Here is a 16813-nt window from a genome sequence, read left to right as displayed (position 1 = left end):
TTGTGTTGTTCCACATGGCCAGTGATTACTGAGAAAGCCTGGGTGAGACACCCAGGGCATTGTGAGGGAGGTGGTGTTTGTAGGAATGTCTTTGAAGTCCGTGAACCTTCACTTATCTTTTCCCCAAGACACACCTGCAATAAAAGAAATACCTCATAGCTGAGCCTTTAACCCTTCACTTATGCCCCACTAGCTCCACACAGCTTCATGATGCCAATTGTCCCGATTTTTACACACACCACTTCCTTCTTTCCCCGTGACATTTTGTCTGAGGAGGACAAACTCCCATTTTGCATTTAGGTGCTACCCATTGACAATGGGTAATTACTTCATTCTTCTCATTTCATGCTAATAAATCTAATCCCTGCCTTGAATGAGCAGCCAAATGTGAGAGTCGAGACTGGGTGCACTCTTCAGCCTGAGGAGTTTCACACCCACCTCTTCTGTCTCCTCGATAAACGTCCTCATGCAGCTCTGTGGGCTCATGGGAGGTGCTCCTGCCCCTCCCTGCTCACAGCTGTACACCTTCTCCCAGGGTGCACATTGCTCTTTTCCCTGCCAAGTGCCCCAGCCCCGCTGAAGCTGCAGTTCAGGTGCCAAAGCCCTTCCGTGCTGGCCTGGGCTCAGGCTGCATTGCACAACCCTCCTTTGTTGCCCCAGCAGCGTCTGTGTGCCCTCCCTCACCCACATCACTGCTCAGGCATTTCCCTTCGGAGCCCTCCTCCTTGGGAACAATGGCCAGGATTTCCTTAAATCGCTGCAGTTTTACCTGTGTTCCATTATCTCCCCCCCACCAAATGATAATTGCAGATTAATTAGCATACTTAATCAGCCATACTAACGTGTAATTACACCTAGATTTAATTATTCCTGTCTGGTCTAAACACTTGTACAACACCAGATAAACTTAACTCTAAGAGAACAACATGTTCCCATTACATTTTTATGGCCAGCTTTTGTTGTTACTGACATTTTCTGCTCATCTCAATTTCTCCGCTGCCTCCAGGGTTTCATTCCCTGCTCGGTAACACCTCCAGGTTTTCATTCTTTGCTATGGTAACCCTTTTTCAGACCCATTTCTCTGTGGAGTTGTGGTGGACCTGGAGCTACTCAGGTGCTGTAGCACCACCCAGAACAGGTATGTGCAACTCCACTGGGTGGTAGCAGAGTTTGGGAGGATGTGTTTAACCCAGAGTGAGCTGTGTGTGCCATCACACCTTCCTTGGGAGCATGTGCAGGATCTGGCGCCTTCTTCTCATGTGTGTAATTTCTCTAAAGTCCCAGCTGAAAATAGTTCCTTACTGCTCAGTTGCAGTGTCATTGCCACCCCTCCTTTAAGTCTCTGTGTTCAGCCAGGCAGAGAGAGGACAGGGAATCCTCTCTGTCATCCCTCTCTATCCTAGGGAAATTCCAGCAGTTTGTCTCTCTTGTCCTTTGCTCCTGGGCCTCCCCAGCTCCCATCCTGTGAATTGCAGGCTCCTGGCTGCTCCTGAGGTTCCCCCAGTTTGAGAAAGGAGCAGGCTGAGTGTGCCAGCAGCAGAGCCACTCACCTCAGCAAGTGATCCAACAACAGGGGCACACCTTAACCAAAGGGAGCCACACTGCAGGGCAGGGAGGAGGACACAGCACCCCCAAGTCTCCTCCATAGCAGGCCATAAAGAGCTGATGATCCCTGCAGGCTTGAGCTCACTCACCAGTCCCCTCCTGCCAGCTGCAGAGAAGGGCAGCAGTGTCACAACCTCCCCACTCAAGTGTAATCTGAACGTTCCCCACCAATTACCAAGATGTCTTGACCTCTTTCAAGCTGCCTGTTCCTCACTCAGCTGGATAAAGGAGAGAAGCCATGTGGATTCCTGCTGATCATCCCTAGCCAAGGTGGACTATTTCAGACTAAAGCCTTCCCTGTCTGCTTTGAGCCCTTTAGGCTTTGTTCTGGTTCTCCATGGGGAAGCTGCCAAGATGAATACAGCTCCAGGAATAGGTACTGAGGGAAGGGCTCCTACCTGCTCTGGCTCTGCAATGTGCTGCTGATGCTGCTAGAGGAAAAGGTGGCTTTTAAGCAGCAGAGTATGACTTTTTTTGAGGATACAAGGAGCTCCTGGCACCTAAAAGGACTCGAACCCAGCTGCCCTCATCCATGAAGTGCATCCGCTTGCTTGCAGGTGAAACAGAGCAAAACTAATGGGAAGGGTTGTCCAAGCATCCCTTGAAAAGGGCAAAGGCCTGAGGATGCAGGCAGAGGCAGTGTGGGCACTGCTGAGCTCCTGCCAGGCCCACCTGCCTGTGGGCAGCGTGTGCTCCCTGCTGTCTCACCAGGGTATTTTGTGAAAAATCCCTTCACCAGGATTTATTCTCCTGGCAAGATGACAAGCCTCAGCTTCTCCATATTTTACTCCTCTGGAATGTGATTTGGAGAATTGTTTAGCCAGCATGTGAATTGTTTTTAATTAATGGCCAATCACAGCCAGCTGTGTTGGACTCTGAGTCTATCACGGGTTTTTATTATTCATTCTTGTTTAGCCTTCTGATGTCTTTTTCTTTAGTATAGTTTTAGAATATATAATATAATATGATATGATATAATATAATATAATTAATATATAATATACTAATCAGCCTTCTGAGAACTTGGAGTCAATTCTCATCTCTCACCTCATCCTGGGACCCACAATACCACAACCCTGCTGGCTGCTCAGCACATCCTGTGCTTCCACCCCAGGCTGCTCCCAGCTGGACCTGGGGTGTCCTGGACCATCCTGTGCAAGGAGCTGCTTCCCAGTGGGCACAGACAGTCTGGGAGGTGAGAACAGCCACCCCACTAAATCCAGCTGCCCCCACGCATCCAGCTCTGCCCTGGCTGCCCGTGTCCCCAGGACTGCCTGCAGCCACACAGAGCTGACAGCTCTGGTCCCCAAGGGGATGGTGGCAGCCCTTGCCATGGCAACCATCACCGAGGCACCCAGCATCTCCATTCCCCAGGGAATGTCTCCTCCCCTGGGCAGGCAGGGCTGGAAAACAGCAGGGAAAAACCTAAGTGTTGTCTGCTCAGAGGGAGCTGTGGAAAGCAGCCGAGGGTTACCCCAGAGGGAGCCCCTGCACCTTGGGTAGCTGCCAGGCTGCAGGGGCTGTGCTGAAATTTTATATTCCCCAAGGGGCAAATCAAATCCACTGGGCATAAAATCTTTGTCCTGCAGTTACAGTAACATCACTGGAGGGGATCAAATCGGTGAGCCAGGAGTGTGAGCCAGCACTGTGGGGTCACAGACCCTACAAGTTGTGTAGGAGCCTGTCCATGGGCAGGCGGGATGTGCCACTCGCCTGTGCCCACCCCAAGCCCAAACTGCAAATCCTCTGCAGGATGGAGAGAGGTTTGACCACTGAATGACTTGGCCTCTCACCTGCCCTGACTTCTCTTCCCTAGCCCTGCCCTGGTGCTGCCTGGGGGTGCTGCTGGAAAGGGAAGAACCATTTTCCACCAGCCCAGTGGCTACTCTCACTCTGACCCCTTGATGTCTTTGGTGCTGTGCCAGGCACTGATTCAAGCCAGCTGCTGCTGCCTGCTTGGTCTCTCATTTATCCTCTCCCCATCCTCAGCGTTTTCCCTCCCGGAAATCCCTCGGGGCAAGGAGGGAGGCCCCAGACAGGAGCTGAGCCCCTCCTGTGCAGGGCACGCCTCTCCCAGGCCACTCTTGTGGCCCCAGTGCCATAAATCAGCCCCAGCAAAGCAGCAGGGGAGCAGTTTGGTGAAAGGCTGCAGGGACAGCAGTACCTTTATTAGGTTCCCCCAGCACAGCTGGAAAAAATAAGGAGCCCAGACAGGCTTTCAGGCACATAACCCCTGAGCTGAGCCCCGCACTCAGTCCTGTCTGCTGATTTAATAAGAGATCAGCTTTCCCCACAGACCACGTCTCCTGTGCAGCCTTAAACCCTCCTGGTTTAAACACTGCCCCAGAGAATCAATCCAAGATGGTTTTGTCCCTTTGATCAGCACAGCAGGTAATAAGTCACCGATGGAAATGCATTTCACTTCTCTGGCTCCAGCAACAGAAATGGAGACAACCCCTCTGTCCTGAATGCCTGGTGAAAATCTCGCAGTGCCTGGGGAGATGGACAAAAGGGTTTGCAGAGTGGCTCTGAGATCCCCATGGACACACAGCAGCACCTGGGTGTCCAAGGTGTGAGCAAATTCCCTTCCCACAGGATCCATCCTGGTCTCCAGCCTCACAGACAGCCACGGCAGTGCCTAATTGTGGTGACAAACACGGAGGGAGAAGTGATTGCCTGACAGAACCAGGGCAGGCTGGGCTGGGAGCTGCCAGGAAACCTGGGCCAGATCCCAGCAGGAGCTGCTGAGGGACTGCCTCGGGTCCCCCTGGGCACACGGGGTGTTGGGTCACCCGGCAGAACTGGCTCAGCTCTTTAATGACTTTAATGCTTCTAGATAACCTGGAGCATAAAGATGTGCTCTTTAATTCCTTGCTTTTGCTCATTTCCAGCCCTCTGTAAACATGGGGATTTCACATTATGAAAGAATTGTGAAGATTTCTTCAAATCCCATTTTTAAAATGAGGATTCATTCTTATTTCTCTATATTTAAAAAGGATTATTTAACTCTTCTTTGAAGTGCTGTCTCCTACTCCAGTGGAGTACTTTGCTTTACTTTCAGGGACCCTTTTTGTCCTGTCCTGGCTCTGTTCACTATTTTTTACTGTTACACGAGGGCAGGCACTGTGCAAGAACTGTTCCTGCTGGACAGAACTCCTGGGCCAAGCTTGGAGTTTGACCTGGATGATGCCATTCCCAAAGTACAGCTCCTCAGGGACAAACAGAAAACATTTGGCATTGAGCGCTCAGAGCAGGTCATTGCCCTGCTGTGAAAAGTGCATCTTTTATGATTGGCTTTTCGCAAATATTAAAATGAATATTATATGTATTATGTTAGAAAGTTTTGCTGTATTAATTTTTAAAGTAGTGTGTTAAATATAATTTAGGTTATAACAACGTTAAAATATGCTGTATAAGATACTTTTTTTTAAAGAAGGGACTCGCACCAGATAGCAGCCGCAGGACACCTGAATCTTTCAGAGAAAGAGAATTTATTGCTCCATTATCAAAAGAAACAAACTTCTTTCCACCTCGCTCAGGTTTGAAGACACCGTCAGGATTAAGAGAAGAAGCTGACAGAATTTGAATGGAATTTATGCATCATGGATGAGATGTATGAATATGCAACAGGCTGTTGTCTTTAAGGGTTAATCCTCTGTTAACGTGGGTTCTTTTTCGGGCTTGAGCTGCCCAGAAAAGGTACCCGGACTTTCGTAACTCTTTGTTTCTATTGTCTCGTATTGTCCTAATCGAAGCTGTCCAAATTATTATTACTCTAATTATACTGCTATTTTTATAACCATTTTATTACCATTAAACTTTTAAACTTTTAAAAACAAGCGATTGGCGTTTTTCACACCCCACGACCAGCGGGGGCGTTTGGAGCTGGCAAAGCGCTCTCTGAGGTGATGAACGCCACATCTACCAAGGGCAGGAGGGACAAATGGCCACTGTCCCTCAGAGCCGGCGGGACGGCAGCGAGTTCCACAGCAGCAGCCTGTCCCAAGAACTAGCACCTCCTCGGCTTTCCAAGCCTTGGAAAGGCGTCCTAATTAGGAAAGGACGCCCAAATCGTGGTGGTGGCATTCCTGTGTGAGTCCAAATCCTGATGGTGCCATTCCTGTGTGGGCCCTGTCCCGATGCCGCCCACCGTCCCCTCACGCTTCAGCCGCTCCTCCCGCCCGCCAGGGGGCGCCCGCCGCGCCCGCCGGAACCATAGAGAGCGGCGCGCGCCGCCCAGCTCTCCCCGCGCGCGCGCGCGTGTCCGCCCACGTGACAGGGAGGGGCTTCCCATTGGCCGCGCCGGCGGGGCCGGGCGCGCGCCCCCCGCGGCTGTAAGTGCGCGCGCGGGCGTGCGTGTGCACGTGTGCGAGTGTGCACGTGTGTGAGTGTGCACAGGTGTGTGCGTGTGCACGTGTGTCAGTGCTCAGGTGTGAGTGTGCGCTCAGGTGTTCCCCCGCGGCATCCCCTCCTGTACCATACCCCATACCTGTACTCCCCGGAAGGTGTTCGCTCCCGCGTGTGCAGCCAGGTGTGTGTATGCGGGTGTGCCCATGCCGCGTCCGTGCACCTGTGTGTCCCGGAAAGCGCGCAGGGCCGTGTGAGCGCTGTACAGCGCTCGGGTGTTGCCAGGGTACCTGTATGTGCATACCTGTGTGCGTGCCCAGGTGTGCCCGTGCAGGATTCCCGTGACCGTGTAGTGACCTGTGCATCCCGCAGAGCGCTCGGGTGTGTGTGTGTCCGTGTGAGCTCTGGTGCCCGTGTGCCGGTGCCCGCAGCCCTGACCCCGCTCTGTCCCCTGTCCCTCCGCAGCCCTCTCCGTGCCGCCATGGAGGCCTTGCTGAGGAGCTGCCGAGTCCCGGCGCTGGGCGCCCGTCACGGCGGGGCCAGGGCCCGGCATGGCGGCACCGCGGGCAGGGCCCGGCGCCTGCTGCTCTCGCAGCTCTTCCAGCCGCTGGCGCTGCCCACGGGCGGCCAGGCGGGCTCGGAGGGCCGGCCCGGGGAGCCCAGCTGCCGCAGCCAGCGGCTGATGCTGCAGGCAGGGCTCATCCACCCCACCAGCCCCGGCTGCTACTGCTACCTGCCGCCCACCGTGCGCGCCATGGAGAAGCTGATCAAGCTGATGGACCAGGAGATGCAGGCCGTGGGCGGGCAGAAGCTGAACCTGCCCAGCCTGTGCTCGGCGGAGCTGTGGCGTGCCAGCGGCCGCTGGGACCAGATGGGGCCGGAGCTGTTCCGGCTGCTGGATCGGCACAAGCACGGCTACTGCCTGGGCCCCACGCACGAGGAGCTGGTGACGGCGCTGGTGGCCTCGCAGAGCGGCCTGTCCTACAAGCAGCTCCCGCTGCGCCTCTACCAGGTCACCAGGAAGTTCCGCGACGAGCCCAAGCCGCGCTTCGGCCTGCTGCGCAGCCGGGAGTTCTACATGAAGGACATGTACACCTTCGACAGCTCCGAGGAGGCGGCTCGGCGCACCTACGAGCAGGTGTGCGCCGCCTACTGCCGCCTCTTCACCCGCCTGGGGCTGCCCTTCGTCAAGGTGCGGGCGGCCACGGGCAGCATCGGCGGCAGCACGTCCCACGAGTTCCAGCTGCCGGCGGACATCGGCGAGGACAGGCTGCTGCTCTGCCCTCAGGGACACTTCGCGGCCAACGTGGAGACGCTAAACACGGAGCAAACCTCATGCCCCGAGTGTGGGGAGAAGCTCAGCGAGACCAAAGGCATCGAGGTGGGGCACACGTTTTACCTGGGCACCAAGTACTCCTCGGTGGCCAACGCCGTGTTCTCCTCGGCCGAGAACAGGCCGCAGCTGGCGGAAATGGGCTGCTACGGCCTGGGCGTCACCCGCATCCTGGCGGCCTCCATCGAGGTGCTCTCCAGCGAGGACAGCATCCGCTGGCCCAGCCTCATCGCGCCCTACCAGCTGTGCTTCATCCCCCCCAAGAGGGGCAGCAGGGAGGAGGAGGAGGGAGCGGCGCTGCTGGAGCAGGTGTACGATGAGCTGGCCCAGGCGCTGCCCCAGCTCGCCGGTGACGCGGTGCTGGACGACCGGAGCCAGCTGACCATCGGCAAGAGGCTGAAGGATGCCCAGAGGCTGGGCTACCCCTACGTGGTGGTGGCTGGGAAGAGGGTCTGCGAGGACCCCCCGCTCTTTGAGGTTTGGGATCAGAATGCCGGCAAGGTTTTGTTCCTCACCAAAGAAGGGGTCATAGAGCTGCTGAGTGAAGTGCAAGTGCCTTGAATGGCTCCTCTCTGAATCCATCGTGTCTGCTGCAGTGAGTTCATCTGAGCAGCCCTGGTGATGGCTCTGGGTGAGCAGAGGCAAATCCAGCTCATGTCAGAGCCAGCCACGGTGTCCTGCAGGTGCGCCAGGTGCTGAGGTTGAGCTGGAATCAGCACACATTCCACCACAGGGCTGGGGACGTTCCTCCCTCTGGGTACAGGTCCCTGGGAGCTGCTTTTTCCAGCACTTGTAGCCTCATGTGGCTGTGAGAGCACTGGCAGGGCCGTCCCCTCACTGCCTGGCAGGGACAGACTGGCCATGGCCTCTGTCAGGAGCACAGGACAGACAAAACTGCACAGGGGGACAGGAGGGCTCCCCTCACTGCCATGTTCTCAGCATGAAGGATTCTAAGAGAGACAAAGGAAGGCAACTTTCCTCTGTTTGCCGTGGCAGGGCTCCTATGAGGAACGGCTCGGTGCCATCCCAGCAGCACTGACGGGACAGGGAGCGGCTTGGAGGGGTCACCTCACCCTGTGCCACAGCTCCTTGGTCTGAGATCTAGAGATCATGAGCAACACTGTAATAAAATCACAGAATCATTTATGTTGGAAAAGGCCTTTAAGATCATTGAGTCCAGCCATTAACCTGATCTGCCGAGGCCACCACTAACCCGTGTCCCCAGGTGCCATACCCACTGCCCCTTAAACCTCTCCAGGGATGGTGACGCGACTGCATCACTTCCCTGAGCTGTTCCAACGCCTCACACCCCTTCTGATGAAGAGCTTTTTCCTAATATCCCTGCTGGGCGAGGTGGGGACGGTGGGTCGAAAGGAGTGGGGCTGGGGCTGATGCCGATGCCGGTGGGATGCCAGGGCGGGTCGGATGTCGGGACTGGTCGAAAGGAGCGGGGCCGGGATTGAGGCGGGGGAGGGTGGGATGCCAGAGCAGTGGGATACCGGGGCGGGTCGGATTCGGATGCCGATGTCGGTCGGATGCCGGGGCCGGTACCGGTGGGATACCGGTGCGGGTCTGATGCCGGTACCGGTACCGGTGGGATGCCGGGGCGGGTCTAACGCCGGTACCGGTGGGATGCAGGTACCGGTGGAATGCCGGGTGGGTCTAACGCCGGTACCGGTGGGAGGCCGGAGTGGGTCTAACACCGGTACCGGTGCGATGCCGGTGCCGGTACCGGTGCGATGCCGGTGCTGATGCTGACGGGAAGGAGCGGGGCCGGGCCTGACCCGGCAGGCGGGGCCGGGCGGCACTGGGAGGAGGAGCAGCGGCAGCATGGCGGAGGCCGAGCAGGACGGCGTGTCCGGAGCCCCGGCGGCGCCGCCGCGGTACCGGGGAGCGCTGCACCCCGACACGTGGGAGCAGGTGAGGCCAAGGGGCCGGGCGGGGGGCCGCGCTCGGGGCGCTGCATGCCTGTCCGTCTGTCCGTCCGCCCGCAGGAGCTGGAGGCCATCCCCATGTTCATGAAGCGCTGCCCGGCCGAGATCGACGCGGCGCGGCAGCCCGAGCTCGCCTGCCTGCAGTCGCTGCTGTTCGACGAGGAGCGGAGCCCCGCAGGTGCGTCCTGCCCTGCCGTGCTCGGGTGAGCCGCCACCCCCAACCCTGCCCCAGCCTGACCCCCTGCATCCCCGCAGAGCTGGCCACCATGTACAAGAACGAGGGGAACGAGTACTTCAAAGAGAAGGACTACGGGAGAGCGCTGGCCGCCTACTCGGAGGGGCTGCGGCGGCGCTGCGGGGACGCGGAGCTGGACGCGGTGCTGCTCACCAACCGGGCGGCCGCACATTTCCACCTGGGTAAGGCTTCACACCGCCGGGAACGCGGCTCCAGGCTCCGGAGATGCTGCTCCTCCCCGGGTGGGGTTTGCTTTCTGTTTGTTCTGGTTGTGTGATGGGTTATGGGTGGGAAGGAGGCGCCTTGAAGCCTGGAGAGCTGGCTCGCTTCAGCACATGGATGTGTGCGGGGTTTGTGCTCTGCTCCTTGAGCTGTTACCTGCTGCTCGAGCCTTGGCTCCAGGACAAGGCAAAACCACTGGGTTTTTTAGGCTGTTCAGAAATAGACTAGTTTGGGTTAGAATTGATGGATGACCTTTAAAGGCCGTCTGGTCCAATCCCTCTGCAAGGAGCGGTGACATCTTCAGCTAAAGTTTGTTCAGAGCCCTGCCCAGCCTGGCCTTGAATGTTTGCGGGATGGGGCTCCTAGCACCTCTCTGGACAACTTCTGCCAGTGCCTCACCACTCTCATTGTCAAAAATTTCTTCCTTATATCTAGCATAAGTCTACCCTCATTTAGTTTAAACCATTGTTTGGTGATCTTGGAGGTGTTTACCAACCTTAATAATTCTGTGATTCTCCTACAGCTACCACCATCCTACCAATAGGGAAGGTGTTCTGGCCCTTTTAATGCTGCTGTGTGTTGCTCACACCACATTATTTACCTCTCACCTGTATGATTGATCCCTGTCCTTTCACTTCTTGTTCTTAATTTGCTGGTTTTTACTCTCCTCTCACCTCACAGTGATTGTAGGAACAGTGAATTACAGGGTCTCTGCATAAACCTTTTTGTCACCTTGGTGTCTGGTTGGATTTTAAATACAAGTGGAGGTTTTAAATAGATTTTAAATACAAGTGAGCACTTTTACTTGCTTTGCAGGGAACTACCGTTCTGCTCTAAATGATGCCATCCAAGCCAAAAAGCTGAAGCCCACCCATCTCAAAGCCATCATAAGAGGTGAGAGTTAAAGCTGGTGCTGCTGCATGGAGCAGGAGTCCTTTCCAAATGCTTGGCTGATGTTATTTTTACTGATTGTGCTGCTCTTGTTACCAGCCCTGAAGCAGGCTGTTGCTGCTTGTTGCCTTGTTTCCTTGAGTGTTTAATAGTTGTGTTTATAAAGCTGAAATTACTGTGAGTGGGCATCATACTTTGTTTCTGGACAGAGTTCATTTCAGAAAGGGAAAGCAGTTACTGGAAGAGATCTCTTCACTTGTTGTTGCTGTTTCTCCCCAAAAGAGAGCTCTGCCTTTTGCTTTGCATTTTCAATCAAAATGTCTTTTTGTTCTTCATCTCCTATATCTATCAGAGTCACTGTGGAGTACAGGATAACTTTTCCTGTTTTCCACAATACTGTTCTTTTTACTCACTCCATAGAAATCCCCCTTTTATTTTTCCTAACAAGCCAAATACTGAAATGTTAATTGCAATGATAAAATTTTGTAACAGACACTTTTAGCATAATTCTGCTGATTTCTGTGTCTAGGTGATATAAGGACTGATTAAATACTTCAAATTTTCTTCTCAACTGACCTGCTGGAAATTTCTGGTTGAACATGACCACACAAGACAGAGATGTTTAGTACAGAAGTGCCAGACCTAATGTTGTCTTTATAATCACCACTTTTGCAGTAGTTGTACACTGACTCCAACACTGGAAATTTAAAATATTCATCCTTCCAGGAGCTCTCTGTCACATGGAACTAAAGAATTTCGTGGAAGCAATAGCATGGTGTGAGGAGGGCTTGCAAATAGACTCAAAAGAGAAAAAGCTTGTGGAAATGAGAGCTAAAGCTGACAAATTGAAGGTGAGGATGAAGGCAGCCTGGCATGTGCAGTGCTTGTCCCTTTGGGATCCCTGGAGGGGTTTCTGTGCAGTGTGGATCCCCAGGCAGGATGGAGGGGTGCTCCCATGGGCTGTGTGTGTTGGGATGTGCAGGGGAAGGAGCTGGGGGGGACCTTCCTGGGGACCCAAACTGGTTTCTCCAGAAGGAGAAAATGTCAGGGAAGAGCAGAGGTGGGCATTGATGGGCTCTGACCTGCTCTGTGCGACCTCACTGCATCCTTTTCTTATCTATAGAAAACTCAGGACAGGGATGCCAGGAAAGCAAAGGTGATGGAGAAAAAGGAGCAGTGTCAGAAGGAAGTTTTGCTTGCAGCAATAAAGGTGAGTCGCTGAGAGGGGCTGGTTTTGTGTGGTTTGGGGTTTTTTTTAAGAGCTCTCTTGTTTTTCTCTAAAAGTTGGATCTCATACATTGGCTTTTGAGGGCTAGAGCAAAAAAAAAAAAGAGTTAAAATCATGATTCTCCAGGACTGCATGGCTCCAGCCCCAGCTTCCAGCTGTCTGTATTTCAGGTAACAACTAATGCAAAATACAGCCCCAGTGTTAGGAGATGGGCTGAGCTGTGTGAGTGCTCTGGCTGCAGCATCACATCAGCACAGTGAACCTGGCTTTCTCTGCCGCCCACAGGCATTAATGCTGTGGAAGAATAGAAGATAACTGTTCAATAAGGTACAGGAGAGAATCAGTCCTGGATCCTCTCCTTCCTCAGTGAATGTTTAAACTGCATTAAAATATTTGGGGCTTTTACATGCAGTCAGATCTCCTCTGCTGTTGCTTTTCCAAGGAAAAGAGTGGGCTTTCTTCAGTTCTCTGAAAGAGCAGATGTTCTCAGGAGCTGGTGTGTGTAGTTGCACCCTGTAGTGATGCCTGGCAGGCCCCAGAGGAAAGGATTTTAAATGCATCCCTTTCCATGTGTGTTCTCAGGCTCTTCTCTCCACATGTGGGTTCCTCTGGATTCCCAGCTCTCCTCATTTGTTCATGGAAGCCTGGCTGAGGTCCTGGGTTCTACTGGGAAGTATCAGACCAGTCACCTGAGTCTGATACTGAGGGAAAGCTTTGGAGCTGACTCATTAACAAGAACAACATCATTTGACCTTTTACCGACTGCTGATTTTTCGTTCTTATTCTCCCCACCACAACTGCTGAATTTTTAGTTGTGTTTTGGTATTTCCCCTCCATCCCCTCCAGGAAAGAAATATCAAGCTAATTCTTGAGCCTTCAGATGAAGAAGAGGAAGTGTCAGGTGGCCTGGCTGAGATGTCCTTGGATGGGTTCCACCCTGGCAGTGCCACAGGGGCCAGGGTGCACCTGGATGCTGATGGCAGCCTGAGCTGGCCTGTCCTCTTCCTGTACCCTGAGCACGAGCAGACAGATTTCACTGTGGCTTTCCATGAGGGCTCCAGGTAAGTGCTCTGCCAGCAGCATTCTGGCACTGAGGAGGTGTTGGAGCAGGTGAGAGCAGGCAGCAATCCAACACTGCCATGCTGGAGCAGCCCCTGATGTCTGATCACACAGCTGACCCTGCTCTGCAGCAGGAGGCTGCACTCCATGGCCTCCTGAGGTCCTCTCCAACCTGAATTATCCTGTGATTTACCTGGATTTATGCTGCAGACAAACACATTTAGCCAGGGTGACTGAAGGGGCTTGCAGTGCAATTACTCAGGCCAGTAATTAATTAGTGACCAGGGATACGATTTTAGAGATTCATTAAGGTGCTGTTTCAAAGCCCTCCAAATAGATCTCAGAAAAAAAAAAAAATTAAACTCAAAAATTATGAAAAGCTTCCAAAGGGGACCTCTCATAACCAGCAGGGACCCCAAAGTTCTCCTCAGGGCCTCCAGCAGATCTGAAGTTCTGCAGACCTTTCAGACTGGCAAGCTCAGAATTCCACTCTCCTTGATGTTAACTTCAATTTCTTACCTTATAGTGTTAAACAAACTTGGAATTTGTAACTTTTTGTTTGTTGGAAGACATATTCCTCAGATCTATTAATAAGTTTAGGACTTAAAATAACAGTGCAAGCAGGTTGGTGATGTTGTGGTACTTTTATTGGTAGTGTTCGCTGTGCTTTTTTGTGACTAAAGGAAGTGGAAATGGATTTTTAGGACAAACTGGCCTCCCAACACTCCTCAAGTAGCAAAATAAAGAAACCTTGGCAAAATAAAGAAACCTTGGACACACAGACATATTCTCATCACTCTGATATGGTGAAGCATGGGACTGTCAAAGGAAAATCCATTTTAGACAAAATGCAGGGTGTTTATTTGACAGCTTTTTCAGTGTGAAAACGTGAATTAAAAATAATTTGATGTCACACTGCTCAAGTTTGAAGCCAATAACCTGAATTACAGGGCCTTGGATTTATTGGGAAAGTGAGTATGAAGGGAAGGAACTATTGGTGATCTAAACTTACTTTCAAATCTGTTGTTTATTTTGCTAATGTATTTTTGCCATCATTCAAATGCAACTGTACAAGTTACTGGAGCTGAGCACTTTGGCTAAGCTGACCAAGTGTTTTTTGGCTTTTAGGTTTATTGATCATTTAATGGTGATGTTTGCTGAGTTACCTCCTTGGGATTTAGAAAAAAAGTACCTTCCCAACAATCTTGAGGTGAGAAGTTTGATTTTCCTTCAATTTCAGGGTTGTTGTGTTGTGGGTTTTTTTTTTTTTATTTCTGGAGTGAGAAAGTGCACAGCTCTGAGGATATGAAAGTGTTGGCATCTGTTTACCTTGCACAGATGTGAAGCAAGAGAGCTTAAACTCCTCACTTATAAATTCAGACATTGTCTACATGTGCTGACAGAATTCACTGATGAAAATGGAAGTTGTCTTCCAGTTACATTGTATTTGACATAAGGTATTTATAGATATTGCTTAGATTCCATCTTTGCAACAATAATTAAGATTTAAATAATCAAGCTGATAGGTGGCCTGGTTTTTTAATTGCATCGTGGAGTTGCTCAATACAAATATGAAGACATTATTTTAAGAATAATTTCTTTTCAGAACTGAGTGGAGTTACTTGAGCACATAATCAGATCTAGATAATATATCTCTATTAACACTTTAGCAAAGGAGGGTTGTGAGTTGGCGCAGCAGGTTTTCAGAATTTTTCTGAAGTTGTACATGGAAGGATAGGAATGTTTGTTTTCATTTTCCACCCCAGTGTCATCTGTGCCAGGCAGCAGCAGCACAGCCCTGTGTACAGTGAGCAGGCAGGTCCAGAAGGACAGTGGCTGTGTGCTTTTCCAGGTTAAATCCTGTGTGTATTTACAGTCTAAGGCACCACTGCTGGATTTTAATCTCTTAAATCAACTCTGTTTTGTTCAAATACCTCTGAACCCACTCAGTTTATCTCATAACATTGCTGCATTTCACCTGTTGAAATGCAGCCCTTAGATTTGGGTTGGTTGCCTGTAATGCATGGGAACAGCCTGTGTATTCTGCCTCCCTGCTGCCACTGCCAGGAGAGCCTGAGCTGGTTTATACAGGGAAAACTTGGAATTCACACAGAGCAATTTCTGCCTTGCTGAATTTTGCGTCCAACAGTCGGGTCAAGCTACAGAGGTTTGATAAACCCCAGCTGATAATGGTGTGCTGTTACTGGGCTTTCAGCAGCTTAGTGCTTTCCTTCATGTACCTTAGGCATTTATTAACCCCCCTCACAATGTTTTTTTTCCCAGCTCTATTTTGAAGATGAAGAAAGAGAAGAAATGTATGAGGTGAACCCAGAGCACACATTGCTACAAGTGCTGCAGCACGAAAGGTGAGGCTCTACCTGTCCAAGTCCAGGGGAAAAAAGGCAAAAAGTATGAGCTTTAAGTCCAGTTTGTTCTTAAATAGTCCTAACTCTTCTCTGACTTAATAGTCCTGCCTCTTGAAGGTATGGATTTTGTGCCTGGCTTTAGCAACTTACATGTGTTTTCCCCCCAAAAAAATGAACAACTCTTTCCAGGCATGAATGGAGATGGGAGAGGGAGCTGAGCAACACAGAAGAGCTATTCCAGATCCCATCTACACAATACTACTTTAAAAAAAAAAAAAAAAAAAAAAAAACCAAAAAGAAGAAGGAAAACAGGCAGCAGCCTGTAAAGAGCATGTTGAAGGTTAACAATGCCCTTGCTGTTCACACTGCTGCATGAGCAGCCCCCGGCGCAGCACGCAGCCCTCCTCTGCTCTGAAACTGCCTTTCAGGAGTTGGGCTGCTATTGAGAGAGAAGAATTTGCTGTTTGTGAAGCCACAAAGTTCCTGTGCAGCCTGTGCCATTGAGCTGCAGCATCTCATAGCTGGCTGGAGCTGCTGCTCAGCGCGGGGGGCTCGGTCTGTCGCAGTGGGAGCGGGATCTCTGTCACCCCATAAAACTCAGCAGTGCCCAAAGGCCCTCAGATTCCGGGCTATAAGGGCAGCTGCAAAAGAGCCCTCCTTCCAGAGGGAGAATAACAGCTGCCTTAATTAAAAGAAGCTGTTGGGAGAGGAGTTGATTCATAAAACACTTCTCCTCAGATGTGCTTAGCCCTGGCTCCGAGAGGCTCTGCTAATCAGCACAGAATCTCATCCCCAGCCTTTGGAGGGTCAGTCTGTATGGAGCTGGCAGGAGTCACTTGCTTTGCAGGACACTGGGCCAGCTACATGGAAGCTAAGGACTCCTTTTGATCTTTGCAGGTATTTTGTAAAGGCCGGGACCCCGACAGTTTTGGTGTTTGCCAAGCGTTCTCCTTTCTCTAAGAAATACTTCTCTAGCAAGAAAGTGCATCGGCTGTAATGAGCAAGAAAGAAACGAGGAATCCTGTGCAAGAGGCTGCTGTTTGTTAGCCCAGCTCCAGGCTGCAGACTTCTGCTTCAAAAAAAATACCTTGCACTCTTCAGGGGCGGAAAATAATCTTGGCACACAGGGAAGCTTCCAGGGGAGCAGCACAGGAGAAGGAAGGGCTAACATGAGGGGATTATTTGTTTAAAAGGGAACCCAGCTGGCTTGCAGAAGGTCTCCTCTATGATAGGCTGCATGTGGTTTTGAAATAAACCTGAAGCAGTGCCAAGCACTGGCTGTGGTTGCAGTAAGAGCAGCTGGGAATGTTCATCCTTACCTGAGAACATCACAGAACTGCTCGGGGGTGGCTGTGGCTGCTGGGGTTCAGCAGCTGGGGCCTGGGGAGGTGCCTGCCTGTTGCAGCAGGGTGGATGCAGCCAGGTTCCTGCTGCTGCTTTGTCCCTGCTTGGCTGTGCTGCTGGCCAGGCTGCAGCAGAGCTCTTTGTTTGGAGCAGTGTCTGACTGACCCTTTTGATACCTCATTGAATGTCCTACAGAACCTGGAATAAACAAACATGCCTATTTTAAGTGGACTGACTTCTGCCTAATTA

At 51.8% G+C, this 16813-nt stretch overlaps 2 protein-coding genes across 2 annotated transcripts; both read left to right on the top strand.

The window, feature by feature from the left end:
• The first annotated feature begins 5960 nt into the window (after positions 1-5960).
• PARS2 (prolyl-tRNA synthetase 2, mitochondrial) lies at positions 5961-8441 on the top strand. Its single transcript, XM_063166162.1, has one exon. It carries the CDS (start codon positions 6434-6436, stop codon positions 7844-7846), a length of 1413 nt encoding a protein of 470 aa, XP_063022232.1. The 5' UTR covers positions 5961-6433; the 3' UTR covers positions 7847-8441.
• Positions 8442-9094: 653 nt separating this feature from the next.
• Positions 9095-16792, top strand: TTC4 (tetratricopeptide repeat domain 4). Its single transcript, XM_063166159.1, has 10 exons — positions 9095-9205; positions 9280-9397; positions 9475-9636; positions 10493-10570; positions 11294-11418; positions 11691-11777; positions 12642-12856; positions 13983-14064; positions 15138-15220; positions 16118-16792. Exons 1-10 carry the CDS (start codon positions 9116-9118, stop codon positions 16215-16217), a joined length of 1140 nt encoding a protein of 379 aa, XP_063022229.1. The 5' UTR covers positions 9095-9115; the 3' UTR covers positions 16218-16792.
• The last annotated feature ends 21 nt before the right edge of the window (positions 16793-16813 follow it).

This window comes from Melospiza melodia, chromosome 11, assembly GCF_035770615.1.
Source record: "Melospiza melodia melodia isolate bMelMel2 chromosome 11, bMelMel2.pri, whole genome shotgun sequence".
Lineage (NCBI taxonomy): Eukaryota > Metazoa > Chordata > Aves > Passeriformes > Passerellidae > Melospiza > Melospiza melodia.
The sequence above is the reverse complement of the archived record's forward strand: the minus strand, read 5'-3'. Positions and strand labels throughout refer to the sequence as shown.